The sequence below is a fragment of the Zingiber officinale genome, chromosome 2A (assembly GCF_018446385.1).
Source record: "Zingiber officinale cultivar Zhangliang chromosome 2A, Zo_v1.1, whole genome shotgun sequence".
In the NCBI taxonomy this organism is placed as follows: domain Eukaryota; kingdom Viridiplantae; phylum Streptophyta; class Magnoliopsida; order Zingiberales; family Zingiberaceae; genus Zingiber; species Zingiber officinale.
The window spans coordinates 15007172-15032161 of NC_055988.1; the positions used below are offsets into that span (position 1 = coordinate 15007172).

A 24990-nucleotide genomic window follows, 5' to 3' on the forward strand; every position below is an offset into this window, starting at 1 on the left:
GGTAAAAACACACATTTTTCACGGTTTCCATTAACCCTATAAATTTTTTTTTATCAACCATTAAAATATATCAAAAAATATTTATGATAAACGGTCAAGAAGTATTCTTTAGCTGTACGTTCTATTTAGAGCAAAAATCTCTATTAATTCATCGGATTTAATTATGGATAGTCAGGTAATAACCTGTATTTCGCCGCTGCATCGTTAGCCAAGGGCTTCCCATTAATAAATAAAATAAGACGGTTGGTTTGATTTGTCTCGTGAATAAGTTTGATTCGGCTATTAAGATTGATATTTAATTTTTTTTAATTGATATTAGATATGATCGATTGGATCTCATACAAAATTTTCACCGGAGATAAATAGGAAAGCGCAAGTAGATGTCTCAACCATCATTCTTAGCTCGATTTTCACTGGTAAAAAAAAATCTCCTACCGTGGAGAGTAAAGATTCAAATTTTAAATTCTTTAATTATCCGTTAGATCTAGATCTACCTATCGTAGCAAATAGATCTAACTATTGTATTATCATCTCGGGAACCGATTGATTTTTAATTCGATCGTGGGTCAGGTTCTGTTTTTTTTATTTATTTTTTATTTTTTTAATTTGACTGGTTAATTAGATTATGGGGTTGCGGGGTACGGGTGTTAAAAATTAATTCGATCCGTCAATTCGAAAAATATCATCTGAAATTTTCGAATTTAGGATAGCCATTGTGCGACGGAAGAGAAGGCTACTTGAAGCAGCAAGCGGCAAGAGAGTCGAGAGGTGGTGGTGGTGGTGTCGGGAAACATGGCGAGTGCGCCGGAAGTGATCGTCGGTGGGTCGGTTCCGAAAACCGTACCGCTGAACTGCATCAGTCTCTCGGAGCCTGACATTACCAAATCCGTTTCCCTTCTCAAGCAGGTGCCTTCTCTATTAATGGATCGAGGAAAAAAAGGAACTTGTTTTATGATGTTCTTCTTGATTAAGCGTCTATTTTACTCGCCAAAGATAAACGGTCTGTTTTTTTTTTCCTCTCGATTTGAGGTTTTGAATGTTTCCATCAGTTTTTTATTTGCTGATGGTTTTGTTTTTCCGAGAAAATTAGAGGAGAGAATAAAAAGTTCACTCAATAGAACACCAAAGATACAGAGAATCTGACTGACAACAAAAACAGAAGAACAACACAACACATCAGTCGACCAACTTGGAGAATAAGAATCATGGGACCAATCTGCTTATCTGCGCTAGGAGGAGGAAAAATGGGACACCACTTCTAGCTCAAAATCTCTAAAAGCAGTCACAACTTCTGGTTTTGCTCTGAGTTTCCAAAGCATGAATATCTGAACATGCAGTCACATCTATAAGCATGAAGGAATCCACCATGAAGCTTAGACCTGCAGATGATGCTCCATGAATCCAAGATCTTAGATCTTGAAGAAACGTTCATGCCTTGATGCCAAAGGAAGTTCATTTTATTCCTATCAATAGCCTTAATAACCCAAGATGGAAAGATAAAGACAGAGCAGAAAAGAGAGTCAAAAAGAAGAGTGTGTTGTTGATGAGCGTCAATTGGTAGTAGAGTGATAAGAAAATCTTTAGCCAAGGCACCAACCTCCTGTGAACTTTGGTATCAGCCAATCCAAATAATCTTTAGTAGGCCTACCTAAACCTTATTAGAGTCTAAGGTATGGTTGGAAGAATTGACTGATTCAGATTCAAATTGGCCGAGTTGGATTGGGATGGGCTGATTCCGAGTTAGATCTTGCGACACCCATCCAAGAAGTGTTAGAATGATAGATCTGGAGTCTTACCTATGATTTCGAGTGATCATTTTGTAAGAAGAGAGCTCCTTGAGGCAATTTAGATTTTGCATCCCGGCAAGGGAAGAGGCAAGAGTTGGATATGCCAATGTCGATGTTTGTTTTCTAGCTTTCTCAAGGAGGAAGAAGACAGTGCTCTCTTCTTCTTATCTTCTTTGGGTCATCACATACGTGAGGAGGAAGGCATAGGCAACCTCTTCGTTAGATCCTAATTGTGAGTTGCAAACTTCTGACTCTTGTAACTGTGTGGCTATATCATCTCCCAATTATCTTTAGTGAGATGAAGTTATTGTTGCTAAAATTATATGCTTTATTGAGAGTAGACTTTGGTCTTCACTAAAACTATGTGAATTTTTTTTTAAATAAATTGTGACTCCCGCTAAACTGGAAACGCCGGAAATAAAAGGTTTTAGGTTTAATAGAGTAAAGACGTAATATATAGAATTTAAATTTGTTAGGATCGGTTGAGCTAGAGGGGGGGGGGGGGGGGGGAATGACTCACTTCGTTTTGTTGATCAACTTGATTTTGCGCAGCGGAAACTGAGAATCAATGCTAACTCTTGTATTTACTTGGTATCCACACCACCGTCACCCTTCCACTATCAAACTTCTCCTTCTTGGAATAACACCAAAGGTGGAGAAACCTTACAAGACTTACAACTCTCCCTCTCCAAGGTAAAAAGATCACACCCACTACAATGAAGAAGAAAAGAGGGATTACAAACTTGAAGTCCTTCCTTATAACGTGAGACTTGAAAACGTGGCGAGATGGAGAGCTTGAGCTTCAAACCCTTGAGAGGTCTTGAGCACTTCAGAGATTGATCACACAAGGGCAATAGAACAGTGTATTTTTCTCGGATCATCTTGTTCCTCTTTCTTCCAGCTTTTTAAACGTCGTGAAAACTAGCCGTTTCTCACATAGACGTCGCCGCAAATCGATTGGGTTTGTATTCTAATCGATTCACAAGTATCCGTTGGAAGCCATCGCGTCAAGATCAACGGTGTAGATTAGTTCATTTGATCTTCAATCGATTGGGGCAGTGCTTGAATCGATTCAGACACACGTTTGTGGAATTGCAGAATTGCAATGCTCTGTGAATCGATCAGCCGATCGATTCAGGAGGATTCTGTGCTAAGCTTCCTGAATCGATCGCCCGATCGATTGGTTTACACCAATCGATCGGCTGATCGATCTAGAAGCATTCTGTGCTTCGCGCAGAAACTTCCCGATCGATTGGTTTCCTTCCAATCGATCGGCTGATCGATTCAGAGACATTCTGCCTCACAACCGTGTCTAAATCGATTTACCAATCGATTTCTGATAAGTGAGTCAACACGCACCCAACCTTCTGACCTGCAAGAACTTCTCTTACCAAGAATCCGGTCCTCGACCTTCTTGGACTTCTCTTGCCTTGCATCCGGTCTTCTGACCTGCAAGGACTTTTTCTGCCAAGAATCCAGTCCTCGACTTTCTTGGACTTCTCTTGCCTTACATCCGGTCTTCTGACCTGCAAGGACTTCTCCTGCAAACTCACAATGCATGTTAGATCCAACGTATTAACCTAAACTTAAACAATTGTCAACACATTGAAACTTCCAGGGCATGATTGCACCAACAATCTCTCCCTTTTTGATGTTTGACAATCTATTTAAGTTTAGGCTAATTTCCAACACACCATAACAATAATGGAATGGTAACTAGTAACTTCAACCACACATGAAATTCATCTGAATTAAGCATAATCAGTAATCATGAACATAAGCAGTAAGCTTCAATTTCATTTTTAAATTTTTAATTAAATTAAGCATCAACTTCAATATATATCTCCCCCTTTGCCAAAAGCAACTAGAACAACTCCCCCTTTGCCAAACTTCAACATAAACTTCTGACTCTTGTAACTGTGTGGCTATATCATCTCCCAATTCTCTTTAGTGAGATGAAGTTATTATTGCTAAAATTATATTCTTTATTGAGAGTAGACTTTGGCTTTCACTAAAACTATGTGAATTTATTTTTAATAAATTGTGACTCCTGCTAAACTAGAAACACCGGAAATAAAAGGTTTTAGGCTTAGTAGAGTAAAGACGTAATATATAGAATTTAAATTTAGTAGTAGTACATATCGGAAGACAAGTGTTAAGATAGGAGATGACTAGTTACTTGTAACTAAGAGCTGTAAGTATCTAGTTTGGTTTTTGCAAAAGGATGGAGTTGATACAAATGCTTTGAAATAGAGGACATCAAGGGTTCTTTGTGATTGTAAGGTGTCCTAAAGTTTAAAGGGAAGATTTATAAAACAACAGCTAGACTTGATTTGTTATATGAAGCTCAATATTGAGCTATGAATTGAGCACATAAGCGGAAGATCAGAGAAGAAGATGTTAAAGTGAATTTAGATACATGAGAATAGACATGATAAGACGTGAGAACATTATCACCGGTTTAAAACACACGCTTATCTATCATCTATTTCTGGACAAGTTGGCAAATGAACAGTACATATGGTTTTCGTTTTTTATTTAATTTATTTTCTGTTTTGCTTTCCTTGCTTTTCTGGCTTCTTAAATATACATTCTCATTATCTATTGGTCAGGCATGCCTAGATTCTGGATTTTTTTATGTGATTGATCATGGAATTGACCAAGAGCTTATGCAAGAAGTTTTTAGGCAGAGTCAAAAATTTTTTGACCTACCTTTACATGAGAAAATGAAATTGCTCCGAAACAAGAAATATCGAGGTTATGAACCTTTTATGAACCAGACTTCGGATCCAGGAAATCAAATAAGTGGTTGGTACTTTATTTTTTCTGGTTCACTTTTTTCCATTCTTCTTGTTAAGGTTCATTCTTGCCTCTAACCCTTTGTAGGCTTTACTTGCTAATTACTGAGAAAATTAGTATATGGCTTGATTTGGATGAAAGTTGAAGCTTGAGCAACTGAAACTGTTATGTGTAGTTGTGTATCTTTCTGCCTATCTGCATTCAGTTCACAATTTGATGCTTTTAGTTGTACTTTTTTTGCCTCATTTGAAAGAGTGATGTTTGAATCAAATTACCTTCTGCTTAGTTTTTGTATGATTGATCGTATGCAGATCTTTTACTCATCTTAGTTTTCCTACACTTTCTACTCCATGAAATGCATCATCCACATGAATTGCGTAACTCAGTTGTATATATTGCTTAAGTGAAGGAGCTGTTTGAATATGCTACGCGGTTGTGAAAATTCCGCAACTGAGATATATATTGTTTTACTTTCACAAAGCAGTATATTTGGGGGTTAAAAGAACACCTTCAGCAAGTGATCCTCAAAGCTATTTGATTTGCTTTTAGAACTGCTATGTCACATAAGGACTGCATCTTTGCAAATGATCTTTAGAAAAGAAAAAGCTAGTATAGCCTAATAATGAATCAATCAAATTTATATGGCTGCCTGACATCCATCACTCAATATTTTGAAAACAGCTTTGATCTAGAAGTTGAAATTTCTGCAGATGCTTTTCTTATCTTGATTATCGTTATTAACATTCATCTTAATACAAACTTATTGCTCTCCTTGTTCTAGGTGATTATAAGGAAGCTTACTATATTGGTATTGAAGTACCTGAAGATGACCTAAAAGCAGAAAAACCATTTTATGGACCAAATTTGTGGCCGACTACAGGTAAGTTGTCTGCTTCTTATCGCCTGTCACTTTGCTAACTCATGGAATAGATTTGGCTCCAACTCCTTGACTAGTTTCTTTTGGATGTTTTTATGACAGTAGTTACATATAAGGTTTATTCAAATCCTATGTTTGCTTCACCTACTAGATTTTTTGTATTTACTCTTTGAAGTGGTTTTAATGAACTGGTTAATGAGGACTGTATCTGAAAATTTTCAAATCTCTATTCTGATTTCATGTTTTCTTTCTGAAGATATATTACCTGGATGGAAGGAGATTATGGAGCAGTATCATAAGGAGGCACTGTAAGTGTTTCTCTTCAATTTAATATGGCGATGATTTCATGTTTCGGTGAATCACAACCTTTGAGTTTGAAGATTTTTGAATTGAAGATTTCGATATGGCATCTATGTGGATAAACATAGACTAAAAATGAGTTGTTGCGTAACATATTACTTAAGACTATAATCAATCATCAGTGTGTTTATGTATGTCATCACCTTTAATTTCATCTTGACCCTGCTCCACCAGAGAAAGCTCCTAGAGGAAAGGAACTAAGTGTCCTTAATTTGAACATTTTTTCTTTTGGTGCTTCACTTCAATTGGCATGCACTGTGGATTTATAGGGATTCTTGGCCCTTTCTTTTCAAAGTGGATTGCAGTCTATCACCGAAGTTCCACCATGGAGCTGTATAGGCTAAGAACCTCAAGCCATCAATTTATTAGAAATTAAATTGTGTTACTTTTTAAATTCTTTCATGGATATGTAGTTGCTATATGACCAGTATACTGATAGCAGGGTAGTTCTTCCAAATATTTGTTTACCCTACTATATAGATTCATAAGTGCTAATAGTTGAGCAAGATGAGATTTTGGTCTTATATCTATTCTTTCACTGTCAGGAGGGTGGCAAGAGCAGTTGCTAGAATCATAGCCCTTGCACTTAACTTAGATGTTGGTTTTTTTGATAAGCCAGAAATGCTTGACGAGCCTATTGCAAGTTTGCGTCTCCTACACTACGGAGGTACGAAATAAGTTCAGGTTATGTCTTAGTCTTATGTTTGTGGAATTCTTGCTGATGCAACACATGCCATGATGATGCCTTTTCTAACTATCAGGTAAAGTATCATGTCCTGAGAAAGGAATATTTGGAGCTGGAGCACATTCTGATTATGGATTAATAACTCTATTGGCGACTGATGATGTGATGGGTCTACAAGTGAGTTCCAAGTACCAACACCATTAATTGGCACAAATACAAGCTCCCATATGTTTCTAATGTTCTATGATTTAATTGGTTTTATTTTTTGCCTTATGGCACAGATATGCAAGGATAAAGATGCCAGGCCTCAGGTGTGGGAATATGTGGCACCAGTTAGTGGGTTAGTTCTTTGTCATCTATAATCTTTAACAACACCCCATTAGTAGTATATAAATTGTCTCTTGCCGATTTTTTTTCGAACTCATCAATATCCATGTGTATCTTTCCTCTGATGAACTTTATGCAAAGGTTCTAGTCGATATGTTGTACATCTTGTGCATGAAAGATTTTGTCTAAAATTTACCTTTGTTGCTAGCTTATTTTCCATGTTTGTTCCAGAGGGTTCATTGTCAATCTTGGCGATATGCTAGAACGTTGGAGTAATGGGATTTTCAGGTAATCTAATATTCTGCATGTAGAATAGCTTGTGTATTTATTCATAAGGTGATTGATAAACTAGTTTGGTTTAATTGTCTAGATTTTATCTGGAGAAAGGAAATTTTCAATTACAAATTTGTTGGTTAATAATGTAACCTATAATGTCATTAAATTTCTGTATCTCTATACTTGTTGATAAAATAATATATATATCAATATTCTTATGGAGTCTTTTTGTGGTCCTATTTGGACTCTTGTAATCTTGTTAGTGAAGTTGAAAATCATCTGAATTTCTTTTGTCAGATATTGAAATACACGATAATGTATGAAAAGCTATTTTATTCATATTCTTATTTTCAAATTTTAACAATATCCAGCGGGTAAGGCAAACGATATCTTGGAAGAAAAAATGCCGAGGAATGATATGTTGGAAGAAAAAATTTGATCCTTATTGATTTCTCCTGTTGCGTGCATGTTTATTTTGCTACTGACTAGATTATGCAATGTAATCTAGCATTTGCAAAAACAAACATCGACATTCTTCTTATTTGGCATGCAGGTCCACTATTCACAGAGTAGTTCTGGATGGGAGGGAACGCTATTCGGTAGGATGTTTATTTCCTCAATCTCTATTTCTTCAAGGGAGTTGATTAGATATTTGCTTCAACACAGTTTCTAACAGTATTTGAATACTCTGCTAACTGAATGGTCTACTTCCATTGGAACAGATCGCTTATTTTGTGGAGCCAAGCCATGATTGTCTCATTGAATGCTTACCGACTTGCAAATCTGAGGCAAACCCCCCCAAGTAAGTTCCACTCTAGCATGTTATACCTCCAAGTGAAGACTTTATACCATGTGAAGTTGATTAAAACTTAAAAGTGTTTGCATCTGATGATGAAATATGGAAGCAATGTATAATCTTTCTTTTTTTTCAATGACCGAGAACTTTTTCACTGCATTAACGTTTTAATGGTTGCATGACCTTATCAATCAGGTTCCCTCCAGTGACTTCTGCAGCATACATTCTCCAAAAATACAAAGAGACCTTTGCAGACGTGAGCATGTACTCTAAACATCAGCCTTAAAGTTTGATCCAATTGTTTAACAAGATAGAAGACATGGAGGCGTCCTCAAATCAGATTGTAAATCTGCATGCTGCCAGTTTAAATCACAATGCCGCCTTCACCTAGACAATGCACAATAATGGTATTTGTTCTTTTCACTTTGTCAGTTCTTGACTTGTATGATAATATTTGTTATTGTCATACAAGAAAGTGTGCCATTTTCCTGTGTTTTATTCATAAAACTTGCCTCTTAACTTTTGAGAAGATCAATTCTTAATGTACTAAGAAATGATTTAATCAATTTATCTATTACTAGTGTTTCTCTTTTATATGTAGCTTAATGACAAATAGTTGGACAAGCATGGTTTCATGCTGTATAGGATATCATAATTTTATGATATAGAACCCAATTTTGGTTAAAAATGACTAGTTGAAAAGATGATAAATATGAACAAGGTCACTGATAGCTAGTTCTACTCTACTACAAACTATCTTCTCTTATTGGAAATATTGTAGAACAGATGCCTCTCGATACAACGCATAGTCCGGTTTTAAAACACTGGTTCCAACTCAGAGAGCAAAAACTACTGAACAGGGTTCCTCAATTTGTGGAGGCCAAACAGCCAATATGTGTTCAGTTAACAAACGTAGGTAGTTAACTTGTTCTTCTTCCATTAAGTAAAAGATATGCATCCGTCAGAAATTGATCCCTTGTTTTATTATAATAAAGCTGTTGTCTTCTAGCCAATTGGGCATCCTGTGGGGACTTCATCTTTTCTTTTATACATCCATTAGTGATTGGTCTTTGTCCACACAAGGGAGCATATGTTCCAAATAGCGAAATGTAGATACTGAGAAGAAATGTTGTTTATTAGGGCAAAAGAGAATTGAAATTTTGTAATACCGATTTGCTTAAGAGGGAAGAAGATAGTGAAGACAAAATATGAAATCGTTTCTTTTGGGGAAAAACATTTTACACTATGGTTTTAATCATCATATATAACTCATAATAAAAAAAATATTTCTAAAATCATATACAAGTTGATCATTTGAGTGGATTGGAAAGAAAATTTTATGATTCTACAGTGTGTTTAATTCATATGAATATCTATTATATCGTGTATGAATTTCTATTGAGAAAATATTTCTATTTTTATTTATAAAAATGATGTTTATATAAAGTAGTTATTCTAAATAAATAAAAAATAATGATTTCTTACTCTATTCTATGAATAGTGTTCACGCAGCGGACATTTTGCTCTAGCGCAGTGGCCCTTTGCTTGAGAGAGGTCAAACACCTAACGAGATATTTTTGCACCAGCTGAGTCGCAAATTATAAGTGGGGTCAAGTGGGGTAGATGAACCTAGTAGGCTAGTTCAATTGGATTGATTGTGTCAAGTGGTTCGATAGACCAATTGGTTTAGTTGGGCATGTTGAATAAAATGATCCAATTAGGTTAAATGATTGAGAGGACCAAATGAGCTCGTCAACCAAGTAGGGTAGGTCAAGCGAGCCACATGATCGACTTAGTTAGGTTGAGCAGGCTTGTCAAACCTAATAAGATATTATCAATACTAATTATGCTTAGTGAATATGTAAATCTAGATAGTCCGGCTAACTAAAAATATGAATTATTATCCTAATGTCATTTAAAGTAAAAAAAATACATTATTTCTTTATTTTTATATTGTATTCCTTAGAAATAACTCTTCTATTCCATACTTTTTATCTTCTATCTTTTTTCCTTTTTCTTTTCCATTCTTTCCTTCTCATCTCGCTATCATAATTGAAATAAAGATTTGTGTGTGGTTTGTTCAAAAACCAAGAAGACTATTTTAGAGGACAACTAAGTTTACAGTGCTCAAATAGACTTAAGAGTCATGTAACACAGTGGATGCAGACAGCTGAACACTTAAGGGGTGCTTGGTTCACATAAGAGAATGTGAATGAGAATGGGATTGATAGAAGTGGGGAATGGGAATGGAGGATTTCCCCATTCCCCTTCTTTTGCTAGGGAATGATTCATTCCCATGTTTGGGGTAATGAATCCGTGGGACCCACCACTAATCTCCCAACCAAACATCTACTTTCAATCCCTTTTCCATTCCCCACTCTCATTCCCTCCAACCAAGCACCCCCTTAGCTAAGGATCAAATCATTTTAGTCACAGTTCTTGCACGACGAAGTCATATTTCTTCTCACATAATTTTAATGGAGCTAATTAAACCCCTCAAGTCATCATCTGATCAACCTTTCAGTAAAATATGCCATTCAAGTTGTTATCGCAGCAATGATTGACAGCAAAGGTGAAACTGTCTTTAATTAGCTTTTACATTCTTCTTTTACCACATACATCACCATTTTGTCCTCTTCTATGCATGGAATCGAGAAAGACAACCGAGAAGTTGAAATTTAAGTTGAAGGGATAAGAACAGTAAACCAAAACATAAAAAAAAAACTAATAATAAATTTATTTCACTGTTCATGCTGCACTCGTGGGACTTATTTACATATAAATTTAGGCTCCAGTTGAGTTGGTTTCTTATTATTTGGGGGGTTAGAATGAGAGTTATAGAACAAGAATATTAGAGAAAAAAAAAATCAGAGTTATACTTATTGAAAAAAAAAATTATAAGACATACAGATGATATCAACACATAGGTGTTTAATAAATTTACCAGTTAGGTTTTGTAAGAACATAATGAATATATACATTAATAAGAGGAAGAAGACTCAGTAATAATGATAAAATAAGATAAAAATAAATCCAACAGTGAGATAAAATCATGATTTTTTTTTTTTTGTTGTTGGGATTAGAGCATCCGTATTGATTTAAACGTTAATATATGTCATCTCTTTGAATAGAATGTCACATACTCATTATATTAACATCTCCCTTTTATTAACACACTCACATTTATTTTAACATTAATATTGATTATTTATAGATCACACTATCTATTTATTCATCTTTATTCTTTATATTCAAAATTTATTTTATTATTTTAAATGTTTTTTATATAAAATCCGCTCATTAACCATGTTCAAAGAATTTAACGTTGTTAATGTGTGTGTGTTATAACACTCATCTAAGTTGATTTGTAACGCTATTTGAGTATTATAACATCTATATATTAATACCAATGTGGATGCTATTAGAAAATGTGTTATTATCTGTTATACTTGGCTGCTTTCGTTTGTTTTCTTTAATTTTGTTATGAGGAAATAATATTGAGCAATAACAGTGGTGTTGGCTTGTTTTCAAGGCAAGAACAAGTGAATATTAGTCAATGAATGTGAAGACAATTGCATTGCATAGCCAGCAACTACCACCTAAGGGGGCTCATTGATTGTAGTGTGATGTTAGCAGAACATTGATACCTGATCATTAAAATAGGGAGACACAAACAAGCATGTGTCCAGTGAAGCTCGAAATTTAACACCTACATAACTCCAAGAATGGTGCACCACGCCAGTTCTTTCACAACATAGAATAACGATTCTTCTGCATTTTACAGGATTACATTACATCCCATCATTCTGATAGAGGTGAATTTCAAACTTAAAAGTGCAGGTTGTCGACCTATTTTAGATCGTTTAGGTCACTTTAAGATGGTTTAGATGCTAAAATGCATAATAATTAAGGAATATGCCTTGTGATTGATTGTAATAACTGACGTGTTATTTGCTAAACTTAACTCAGGAATGGATGATAATATTCTTATGCAATGCAGCAAATCTAAGGCGAAGAAGGTTCAACCTATACATTGACTAAGATAAGATCTTCACCATATCTCAGATGAATGGCGCAGAGGGCCTTCACCTACTTCTATCCCATAAATTGCTCAAATCTAAGGCGAAGGTTCAGGCTATACATTGACTAAGATCTTCACCATATCTGAGATGAATGGAGCAGAGGGCCGTCACCTACTTCTATCCCATAAATTGCTCATACAAAGAGGAAAAAAATAATGAAATACTGATTTATAACTCTTCCTGGTCGTCAAGTTCTGTTGAAGCTGTAATTACATTGATATGAGAGAAGGCCACCATCCAGTTGACACTTCACTGCTTGCTTTGTGCAAGTTTTTCTGGGGATAGCAAACACAAACAAGCATGAGATTTGACCGCTGATCGATCAATGAAGAGTGGCTCAAATAACTTCATGCAACCGTGAAATATCTACTGCTAAAGGGTTGAATTTTCTTTAGCGTATGAGATCATCCAAATGTATTGATGTGTTCAAGCCATCATCACATAGATCCTGACAACTAATCTATGGTCTCCTCAGGGTGATGTGATAGTTGAGACTATAGGTCCTTTGCGATCGACAAGGGGGCGATAAATTTATTAGTACATGTTGTACTAATAATTTGATTTTGATGTATAATAAATAGGTTAAAGTTAGATGAGTTGTATGCCTAACGCTTCTATCAAGTATGCAGGAGTTGATTGGTCTGAAGGACCTGATACCAGGCTGAAATCCAGCTAGGTCTGTGGGGCCTGATAGTTGGTGCGAAGTCCAGATAGGTCCGCGGGGCCCGATATCTGGTGGGATGTCCGATTGGATCCGCGGGACCTGACAACCGGTCGAATTCCAGTTGGGTCTACGAACCTAACAACTGGCAGGAAGACCTGGTGGGTCAGAGGCAAGTCGAGTGACTGCAAGTGGTAAGTAAAGGTAAGTAACTGGAGGAGAGATCCAGTGAGAACACGTTTCTAGTTGAGAGAACTGTAAGCGTCAATCCAGTTTAGGTCTATTTGGGAAACCTAAGCTGAGACCTTGACTAGATCCTGGTCCTGGGGAGACAGGATCTAATTACTACTCATATTTTATTATGTTGTACCAACTTTATTTTGCAGGAAAAAAATCTATTTTTGGTTGTTCAGGACTAACCTTTTTTGCAGGGAAAAGTTGTTGAAGAAAAGGGGTCCGGGCGCCCAGACCAAGCTCACCCGGGCGGGCCGCAGGCGTCCAGGCGGTCCGGGCGCCTGGAGTCCATCTAGGCGCCTGGACCCGAAAACTCATCCACAAGCTAACGCGGAGCGCATCGATTTGCCGAGTCATGTGGTCTAGGTTCTTGGAAGGGTTCCAGGAGCTAGGAATGGATCTATTTAAAGGCCTTCAATCCGAAGCTTCAGAATAACAATCACTACAAGTCTTCTTCTTGCTTGGTGCTCTGAAAATGCTCCCGCAACGCTGCTACGCTCCACCGACAACTGGTGACCAAGACTTTTCAATTTTATTGTTGTTGTTGGTAACTTTTATTTCCAATTCTTGTACTTAACTCCTGTAATCTTTTGCGAATTGTTAGTAGATTTTCCAACGAAAGCACTCGACAAGTGCGGGCCTTGGAGTAGGAGTTGTCGAAGGCTTCAAACCAAGTAAAACTCGGTTTGTTAGCATTGATTCATTTTTTCTTCCGCTGCGTACTTCGATTAATTCGCTATCGATTTTTGTGATCACTATTCATCCCTCCTCTAGCGTTCTTTTCAATCCTACAAGTGGTATCAGAGCAAGTACCGCTCTGAATTGGTGCAACCACCAATCAGACAAAGGGGGTGATATTTTTTTCCTTCTTTTTCCTTTTTTTTTTGTTTTGAGTTTTTTCAATATAATCCAAATTGATACAATTACCTCTCTGGATAATTTTTTTTTCATTGCAAACCACTCTGAATTGGTGCAACACTAGTTCAGTCTTAATATTTTAAGTTTCTCCCACATTGCTAATCCAAGACCCAGTCTTAGGATCGTCTTTTCTTTTTCTGTTTGTGAACAAGATTCATGGCCTAAAATTAAGGATACAACACTGCCCGTCCTCTCCTCTTCAACGGTGACGACTTTCCATACTAGAAGAAGCGGATGAAAGTATATCTGAAGATTGACTTCGATCAATGGTTTAGCATCACCAAAGGCTTCAAGGCTCTCGTCGACAACGCCGAAATTCCAATAGACTCGAAAAATTGGAATCCGGAAATGAAGAAGAAGACTCAGATTGACTTCAAGGCTCTCAACACAATCCAGTGCGGATTAACAAAGGAGGAGCTAAACCGCGTCGACCCACATGAAAGTGCGAAGGAATTGTGGGACAAACTTATCGAACTACACGAGGGAATCAACGACGTGAAGGTAACAAAAAGGGACCTTTATTTAAATAAATTATTTAATATAAAAATACAGGAAGAAGAATCTGCGAGTCAACTTCATTCAAGGATAAAGGACATCCTCAACGGGCTTCATACAATCGGTCATCAAATGGAGAACCGAGACTTGATAAGGTATGCTCTAAACGCATTTCCTTGAAATGCACTGTGGACATCTATCGTGGATGCTTATAAAATTTTAAAGAACTTATCTAAATTAAAACTCGATGAATTATTTTGTGAATTTGAACTCCATGAATAGACTAACTCAAAACATGTCGAGAAAGGTATTGCTCTTTTTGCAGGTCCCTCTGTAAAATACCGAAAAATGACGAATAATGATAAGTGAATTTTTCGAAATTTTTAGAAATTTTTCTGAAATTTTTCGGAGACCGTATGGACGAGTTTACGGGGATAAAAACGGAGTCCCGGGAAAGCCTGTTTAGGCAACCCCATTTAAACGAGGAAAAGTTGAATTTTTTCCTTTTTATTTTATTTTCTCCTTTTTCCTTCGTTTGCTCCCGACCCTTACCTGACGTCGTCCCCGCGCCTTCTTCCCTAAGCACTCGACGGTTTCCTTCTTCCCAAACCGTCGAAGCCGGTTCTTCTTCTCCTCCTTCCTTATTTCTTCTCACTGATCTCTTTATTTCCCCTCTTCTCGTCTTCTTCCTCACCGAGCCCTTCTCCCGATCTCACTGTCTCCTCCGCCCGAAGCCAGGACGCCGACGACGAGAGCCACCCTTACCTCTCTTCTGATCCGCGCGCCGATCACCGACCACTGGAATCTAGCGCCGCACTGTGCTCTAGCTTTCACTGCCGAGCCATGGTTGCGTCGCTGCGTCCCACAAGAACCCTAGCGCCGACCCTTCTTTTCCTCTTTCGAGCGCCGGCAGCCGACCTTCCCCACTGCCCTAGTGTCGACACCTCATCCGAGCCTCCACTTGTCCGTGCTCTAGCTTTTGTTCACTATCCGACACCACCAGTGAGACGCACCAACACCTGCATCTGTCGTCGGGTGTTGTGGTCGCCAGAGAAGGAATGACGCTAGAACTTCCTCTTCATGATCCGATTTGTAAGTGTGAGGTAGGTGGTTTTCAGCAAGTAGGGTGAGGCTCTTTTATCTTCGCTTTCCTTCCTACTTGATCGATGGTTGTTGTACTCATCTGATTTGCAGTGGGTTTGCAGATTCATTTAGTAGCATTATGGACCTGTTGAATACCGACCAACAATTGATGATTTTGGGTATTTGATTTGGGAAGACAACAACACCATCTTGCTCGGTATTTGATTTGGGAAGACAACAACACCATCTTGCTCGATCATATGGCAACAAGTATCTTCGAGTGAGTCAACAACAAAGTCGATTGGATTTGGGTAAGTTAGTTTAAAGGTTGTTGAATTTAGGTTTGAATTTGATTCTATGCTATTGTTGAATCCTAAATCTGATCAGTAATCTCCACTCTTGACCTCACTTTGATCTGAACCGTGTATTGGGATCCAGAAGAGAAGTGCTTGCTGTGGTGTTCTTGGTCCAGCTCACCTTGTTTCAGCCCTGAGTAGAGAGTTGATAGTCCTACAGTGGTGTTTGGTGTTGAGGTAAGAAGTATGATATCAGATTGGTAGTGAATGCGAGTTTACTTTATAGTTGAAGGTTGTGGTTGTTTGTCTACTAGCCTTTGTAGCTTGGCCAACATTGTTCACTGGCAATCCACCGCACCGGTCATTCTGTTTTGGGCAGGGAAACCCTTTGACCGTGAGCCATCCGGACCATCTTGGATTTGGGTGAGTTCTTATGAATTTGTTTAGATTAAGTTGTTGTGATGGATTATGCTTATTGCAAGTTTTAATTCGTACGCATTAATTAAAGTCGATTGAGGAGTTAGATGATCCAATTAGGGTTTATAATTGGATATGGATTTATGTTAGCTTTTCGAGGATTTGATTTAGCTAATTTATTTATATGTAATTAGCTAAATCTGGATACCATGTACTATAGGACTTTGATGCGAGACGAGTATCTTGACGTCGGATTTGGACTGTATATGATCCTTATATTGGAGGCGGGTACCTTGACTTATCTTTGATAATGTCACGTTGATATGTTTAGTAGGTTATAGCCTTTAGTAATAATTATGTTCGTTCTTGTTTCGATATGTCCCTACCGGATACCTGTTACATACTTGTTTGCTCACCTGTTATGCATTTTATGTTAGTACCCACATGATTATATATATGTTCATAGAGGTAGTGACATACCATGCCTTATTATGTTCAGGACCCAGATTTTTATTTATACCATACTTGTCTTGTGTACCTTAGATCTTCGGATATGACTTATTGATACTAGGGTACACATTTTATATATATGTGGATTGGTTAAGGATATTGCGATGCTTAGTGTCATGCATTATTCGCATGATTGCATGCTGCGCGATGATCTGTTCCATTATTGTTGAGCATATCGCCAGTTTCATCACTGTCGGTGCTCCGTTGGTCCGCTCATGGATAGTGTGACGCAGCGTGGTAGCACGTCAGTTTGCTCGGTGGTGCTCCGCTGGAACGCTCATGGGTAGTATTCTGCAGCGTGGTAGCACGCCGGGATCCCTCCCCGTCATTGTGCACCAGGAGATGAGAGCATTGCGCTCCCCCACTTATGATTTGGGATAGGAGGATAGGTGTACTCCGATAGCATCCCGTCCTCTTGTTCACTCATCAGGAGCAGTGATGGCAGAGTGCACGGTTGTCACAACCCTACCCACTCGGTCTCACCATTGTGTGTGAGATGGCTGACTGGCGTGAGGGGTGTCCATGTCATTGGAATCATATGCATTGATGCATTTATTGATTGTGTTTGTTGCACTTATATGCTGCATTTGGATGGATGCATATGTTTGACATGCATACAGGATTTATGATACTCTCGGTCTGACGACCTGATTATTCTGATAGGAGGCCCTGGTGAGTACAGTTCTCTTCAGCCTTTTCTATTGTGCATTTCCAGCTTTTGTCCAGGAGACTGTACTCCATAGTTATTACTATTTGTTATAGTTTGCTATACATGTCAACTGGTATCTGCTGAGTTGTTGAACTCACCCCCGTGGACACTATCTTTTTCAGGTACCAGATTGTTATGGAGTCGCTTGGAGTATCCTGTCTATCAGTTTCCACGTCACATCAGAAGACTTACAGTTTCCCTATATGTTTTATTTATTTTATGTGTCAGTGTATTTAACTTTGTATTCCGGTTTTGTTTCTGGAGTGTTGTTGTTGTTACGTGGTATTTTGTATTGTTGGTTGGTTGTGTAAGCCTAGCCGGCTAGCAGTCTTGTATTTTGGTTTCTATTAGGTTTTCTATTGTATTCCGCTGTGTTTGGTTTGGTACAGCCGAGTGGGCTGTTAGATCTATATATAAACTGCATGGTTGTGTGTATGTTCCAGCCGCCTGTGGCTGATGTGTACTGTGTCTGTAGAAATATTTCAGATTGTCACCCGTACAGGGGAGGTGGTACCGAAATTTCTTCGGACAGGGACTTTCCCGGAGCGTGACACTCTCAAAAGAAGCCAAACAGAAGAACAAACCAGAGTTAGAATCTGAATTTGACTCAGAAGAAGAAGAAAAACAACTTATGAACATGGTCAGAAAATGTTCACAAGAAGAAAAAATAACTTCTCGAAGAAGGACTTGCAAAAGGTAATCAAGTCAAATGACACGAAGGCAAAGATCACATGCTACGAGTGTAACATGAAAGGACACTACAAGCACGAGTGCCCAAAGGTGAAAGACGACAAATTCAAAGCAACTAGAAAGAAAAAGGCACTCAAGGCGATGTGGGACGAATCATCTTCAGAAGAATCAGATTCCGAAGATCATAAGCACCACAACTACCTCACACTGATCGTAATAGGACCGAAATCAGAAAGCGAGTCGAAACAAGGCGACGAGTTCGAAGACAAATCAAGCCACGAGTCCGCACTCGTTTCCGAAAGTTTGAACGAAGTATCTTCTATTCTAACCTTAAAATTCTTTAGAATTATCACATGTTTAAATAAAAAATTAATTAAACATGAAAAACAATCTGAATCACTTCTTGAGGAAAACCAACGCCTCAAGGAACAAGTTGAAAAAGGGAATCCAAATCAAGATATAAAACTTGAGAAGGAAAACACAAATTTAAAAAAATGAAGCTAATAATCTTAAAGGATTATTAGAATCCTTCATAACCAGATCAAAAAACTTGGACTTAATTGTAACATCCCAAAATTTCACTATTTGAAGTCCTAAAAGACCTTATTAAAATCTAGAAATGCTTTAGAAAAATTATAAAGATTTTTAGAAATTTTTAGAGTATTTTTATGGAATTTTTGGGGTTCGTTTGGTATTTTTACCAAGAGGAAGAAGTTTAAAAAAAAAAAAGTGTTAAGGTTGGGTTTTGAACTCAAGATCTTGGACCGAACTAGACCTTAACTAAGGTCAGCCAACCAACTGAGCTAAGCAAGTTTTGTTAAATATATATGGTGCGAAATATTCTTAAGCCGTAGTTATAGAAATAAAAGGAAGAAAAGAGGTAGCAGCCGAGAATTGAACCCGGGGCTTTTGACTTGGTCAAAACCGCAGCCAACCAACTCTTCCGCGAGTATTTCGTGAAAAGGTAAGGGTGCGAGATATATATATATGTTATGATTGAAACCCTAGTTATAAGAAAAGAATTAAGTTTTTCTTTTTCCCGAATCCTTTCCCTCTCCCTTTCTCTCCCGACGCGAGCGGCGCTGTTCTCCGCTCGGGCGGAAACGAAGCCAACCTAGGGCACGTCTCCGGCGGCCGACCAAGGCTCGATTCCAAGAGAGTTCTTCATCCTCTCGATCCTCTCGACAAGGAGAACTCGAAGACGCGAGGAAGAGGCCGAGATCGTGAGTTCTCTGAAGCCCTAGAAGCTGTTTTGCTCGGTTGTAAGTCCAAGAACCGAAGGTGAGTTGCTACTCACCTGCAGTAGGAGTAGTTCCCTTCGATTGGTTTTCGATTGGTTTGATTTCTTGCCACGATTGTGGGTTTCCTGCGTAGCACAGCGTGTTGGTTCAATGTGTTTGTCTGATAGAATGTGGACTTAGTTTTATTTGCTCCTTTATGTTCTGTTGTAGTATGTGTAAAGAGGCTTTGCTTGTTCTATGAAACCCTTGGATCTGTTAGTTTGCTAGTGGGCAAGAACAGCCCTTGCTGTTGGTTCCGGATTGTACATGCAGTTTTATTTGCATTTCGTAACCATGAACAGCTTAATTAGAGCTTAGAACAGCCCCTCTTAGAGCTTGTTACAGTCAGGATTCTAGTATGCTTTGATTCCATGCTTGGATTTTTCTGTACAGCAAGTGTTTCAGTGTTTCTTGTTTCAGATTTAGTGTGCAGTTTTAGAACCATTTTGTTACTGCCGTGAGTTAGATAAAGAAGAGGAGAAGAGATTTTTAATTAGATTTTAAGCTTCAGCAGATTTTAGCTTTGTTTGTGCCATGTATTGAAAAGAACAGCCTTTGGAACCTGCTGTAACAGATTATGGTTGCTAGGGATTTAGTCCTTCCTTGCCTTTGGAACCTGCTATTAGTTTAAGAACAGTTAGTTAAATAGATTTATTTTTTTAAGCATGATCGGCTTGTAAATGAACAACAATGAACATATTTAATTAGGGAAGTTTCAGTTGGATCCTTAGTAGCTAATCCATACACGAAGTTTTGGTTTTCTGTTGAACCTTTTAGTAGGAACGACTGATGTGGTTACCATACTGTTAAACCAGTTGTCATGGATTTGTTTAGCATTGCAGTTTTGATGGTTTAGCATTGGAAGATCCAATTAGATCCCTAGTAGCTTAACTAGATTTGCAGATTTTTGGTGGAACTTGTAATGCAGATTTTAGCAAGTTATAATGCAGAATTTAATTAAGTTAGTATGCAGAATTGTGTTAGCTTAATATGCAGAATTTTATTAGCTTAGTATGCAGATTTTGGATAAGCTTAATATGCAGATTTTTGTTAAGCTTTGCATGTAGATTTATGTTAAGCTTTGTATACAGATTTTCAGTACGTAGGGTGTGTTCTAGTGCACACCAAGTGTTCGATAGAATGCTTAGCTCAGTAGGATGCTACAGTAAGCATCTAAATAGCACAGTGAATGCAGTAAGAAGCATTTAATTCAGCTTATATAGTCTTGCTACAGCTTTTATGGACTAGATGTCCAATGGGTGGGCTCCCACAGTCGCCTCTAGGTTCAGATAACCTAGTTCTAGGTTCAGATAACCTAGTTAAAGCAAGGTAAGAAAATTAATTATGAAATCAGTATTTTATTTTCAGCAAAGGCACTGTACTGGATTAGATATCCATTGGGTTGGGCTCCCACAGTCGTCCCTAGGTTTAGATAACCTAGTAAACCCTACTAGACTCGGAACTTGCAATCCCGGGTTTAGTTAGGGATGCGCGCACAGCAAGTACAGTTGCCGGGCCCATCAGCAGCATGATTATTATTTTAATCTATTATGTAAATAGTTTTCAAAACTTCACAAATTAGTTATGTGAATACAAGTTAGACTCAGTTTAGCATTAATTAGTTTAGCTTAGGTATCAATTCAGTTTCTCGTTGATACACATGATAGTTCTATGATTAACTTTACATGTTAACTATTTCAGTTAGTTAGTTTCTTTGCTATTTATGAGCATGATTAGCTATACATGTTAACTATTTCAGTTAGTTAGTTTCTTTGCTATTTATGAGCATGATTATCTTTACACGTTAGCTTTTCAGTTAGTTCCTTCGCTATTTATGAGCATGATTAGCTATACATGTTAACTTTTCAGTTAGTTGATTTCTTTGCTATTTATGAGCATGAGTAGCTTTACATGTTAGCATTCAGTTTTAGCATGTTTTTATTTATATACATGCATATCGAGTTTTTGTGAGTAGGATAGCGCTCACTAAGCTTTTAGCTTATAGATACTATTTTCCTTCTACTGCAGATGAAGGAAAAGCTAAAGTATAAGGAAGAAGACGACAAGGAGATGTTGTGACGGTGTGTGATGTGTGGACTATGGAGATCCTATGGACTTAGCTAAAGAACTTACTTAGTTTAAGAATTTGTTTAGTTTAATTTCTGAGTAAGTTGATAAGAAAATTTTGTAGTAAGAAGTTATGTTTCCGCTTTTCATTATTTACATGATTTGATTTATTATACTGCGTGGTTGTGAAAATATATGTTCCAGCCGCCTGTGGCTGAGTATACTCTGTATGTATTTACGGATATGGTCACCGGTACAGGGGAGACTCTGTCGAAATTTTTCGGTAGGGTTTCCATGTGATTTTTAATCATACCGGTGAAGTAGAGTTAGTAGTCAAGTAACGGTCATCCTTAGAGTGTAGTAGTAGTAGTAAGAAGGGTGGTCGTTACAGTTGGTATCAGAGCAGTTCCCATTCTCCAGCATCACACACATCAGCATCAGCCTTGCCGCCTTACTTTTACTCTATTTATGTTTCTTGCTTTCATGTTTAGGAATAATTATAGCATGCTTATGTGTGATAGCCTCTAACATGTTTATAGTAGCTAGTTAAACGTGATTAGATTAGTTATGTACATCCTCATGTCTTTAGAAATGGTGCACGAGGCGCCCCAAGGGCACCATCGAGCCCCACAAGAGGCGGTTCGGTGCCTCCCAGACCTTCTGATTAGTGGCTCAACATGAGCAGCAATGACGAGAGATAGCCACCTTAAAGGCTAATCAGAATACTCCCACAATCACCCCGGAACCTAACCTACCGACCCCGGCATTTATAGAGGTTCCACCATCCACCACGGCACAGTAGCTCAAGCGGAAGTAAAGAGAGGCTTACGATCCGGTGGCGAATCAAGCGAGAACTTCTCGAGCACCGAACCATGGGATGCTCAAGCCTGGTTAACACTGGAGAGCACGATGGAGCTTATGGACTAGAACAGGAGAAGGTGAAGTGTGCCTCCTTACGCCTGAGACGCGCGTATGTGGTGGGAGAGAGTCGAGCGAGCGCCCGAATCAGATGACATGGCCGACTTCAAGAAAGAATTCTTCGAGGAGTTCTTTCACATGCGGTCACAAACCGCCACTACGACGAGTTCGCTGAGTTTCGTCGGGCAACCTTTCAGTTGAGGAAGCCGTGAAGAAATTCAGCAGGTTGGCTCGTCATGCCCGGAGCTAGTCAGCACAGAGAATGAACGAATCCGGTTGATGCTCAAGATGCTGAGGCCAGAGATACGATGAACGTGGCTGGTGGCATACATAGGACACAAGCCACGGAGGAGCTAGTGAGCAGGTGACTACGAGCACTACTAGAACAATATCAAGCAGTAGAAGCAAGTCTCCTCGAGTCCAAAGGCCAAGGAAACTCTCACACTAAAAAGCAGAAGGCCACAACTCTAGCGGAAGAGAACTCCCAAGCTAAATTAGGGAGTGATCCAAAAGGAGGACCATCTAGCAAGCGACCCAGTTATCCAAAGTGTGCTACTTGTGGGAAATTCCACCCAGGGGTTTGTCGCAAGGGCATACGAGGATGCTTTGAATGTGGACAAGAAGGGCACATGGCCAAGCAGTGCCCGAACAAGACCGGTCTCCCTCAGCCACAGCAGATTCAGTATGCAGGCCAGCCAGCTCAGTTATATCAGATGCAGGCCGCTCTAGGAAGTCCACTTATCAGCTAGGGCAGATTAGAAGCCCCTCCAGCTACGGCGAACGCGAGGATCTACTCACTCACCAGAGAGGACGTAGCTAATGCCTCGATAGTTGTCACAGGTCAGATTAACATTTTACAGTATAGTGCTACTGTTTTATTTGATACTGGGGCAACCCATTCATATATAGCCAGGGTGTTCTTCGAAAAATTAGAAATACCCTCAGAGGTACTCAGGGGTTAATTTTTGACGACATTACCTTCGGGAGAAGTTATGAAATCCACGCACTAGCTCAGAACAGTGCCCGTCATGATAGCAGACAGAGAACTCTTTTGTGATCTGATAGTGCTAGACATGACTGACTACGATGTCATATTTGGAATGAACTTCCTGATCAGATACGGTGCCTCCATAGAGTGCCGTAAACAGAAAGTCGTATTCCAACCTGAAGCAGAAGCACAGTTCGAGTACATCGGAGAACCCAATAGAAAAAGGGCAAGTTAAGTCCTCGATACGTAGGACCCTACCCCGATCACAGAGAGAATTGGGAAGGTAGCTTATAAGCTAGACTTACCTCAAGATATGTCAGCAATACACAATGTATTGCATGTCTCCATGCTAAAGAAGTGTATTCACGACCTTAGCCAAGTGATTCAGCCTCAGACAGTGTAGATCCAAGAGGATCTTAGCTATGAGAGCAGACACAGATAGTGGACAGAGCAGACAAGAGACTAGGAAACAGAGAAGTGTCATTAGTAAAAGTCATCTGGTAGAACCAGAAGCATGAGAAAGTTACTAGGGGAGCGTGGAGACAACATGAGACAGAGATATATCCAGAATTATTCTAAGTTCGAGGACGAACTTTTTATAAGGGAGGGAGAATTGTAACATCCCAAAATTTCACTATTTGAAGTCCTGAAAGACCTTATTAAAATCTAGAAATGCTTTAGAAAAATTATAAAGATTTTTAGAAATTTTTAGAGTATTTTTATGGAATTTTTACCAAGAGGAAGAAGTTTAAAAAAAAAAAGTGTTAAGGTTGGGTTTTGAACTCAAGATCTTGGACCGAACTAGACCTTAACCAAGGTCAGCCAACCAACTGAGCTAAGCAAGTTTTGTTAAATATATATGGTGCGAAATATTCTTAAGCCGTAGTTATAGAAATAAAAGGAAGAAAAGAGGTAGCAGCCGAGAATTGAACCCGGGGCTTTTGACTTGGTCAAAACCGCAGCCAACCAACTCTTCCGCGAGTATTTCGTGGAAAGGTAAGGGTGCGAGATATATATATATGTTATGATTGAAACCCTAGTTATAAGAAAAGAATTAAGTTTTTCTTTTTCCCGAATCCTTTCCCTCTCCCTTTCTCTCCCGACGCGAGCGGCGCTGTTCTCCTCTCGGGCGGAAACGAAGCCAACCTAGGGCACGTCTCCGGCGGCCGACCAAGGCTCGATTCCAAGAGAGTTCTTCGTCCTCTCGATCCTCTCGACAAGGAGAACTCGAAGACGCGAGGAAGAGGCCGAGATCGTGAGTTCTCCGAAGCCCTAGAAGCTGTTTTGCTCGGTTGTAAGTCCAAGAACCGAAGGTGAGTTGCTACTCACCTGCAGTAGGAGTAGTTCCCTTCGATTGGTTTTCGATTGGTTTGATTTCTTGCCACGATTGTGGATTTCCTGCGTAGCACAGCGTGTTGGTTCAATGTGTTTGTCTGATAGAATGTGGACTTAGTTTTATTTGCTCCTTTATGTTCTGTTGTAGTATGTGTAAAGAGGCTTTGCTTGTTCTATGAAACCCTTGGATCTGTTAGTTTGCTAGTGGGCAAGAACAGCCCTTGCTGTTGGTTCCGGATTGTACATGCAGTTTTATTTGCATTTCGTAACCATGAACAACTTAATTAGAGCTTAGAACATCCCCTCTTAGAGCTTGTTACAGTCAGGATTCTAGTATGCTTTGATTCCATGCTTGGATTTTTCTGTACAGTAAGTGTTTCAGTGTTTCCTGTTTCAGATT

The 24990-nt window shown here is 38.7% G+C and overlaps 1 protein-coding gene across 1 annotated transcript; it reads left to right on the plus strand.

Moving 5' to 3' along the window:
- Positions 1-670: 670 nt before the first annotated feature.
- On the plus strand, positions 671-8501 carry LOC122040803 (2-oxoglutarate-Fe(II) type oxidoreductase hxnY-like). The gene is made up of 11 exons (XM_042600244.1): positions 671-906; positions 4400-4595; positions 5368-5466; positions 5720-5771; positions 6369-6490; positions 6585-6685; positions 6790-6848; positions 7067-7123; positions 7665-7710; positions 7834-7913; positions 8103-8501. Exons 1-11 carry the CDS (start codon positions 793-795, stop codon positions 8191-8193), a joined length of 1017 nt encoding a protein of 338 aa, XP_042456178.1. The 5' UTR covers positions 671-792; the 3' UTR covers positions 8194-8501.
- The last annotated feature ends 16489 nt before the right edge of the window (positions 8502-24990 follow it).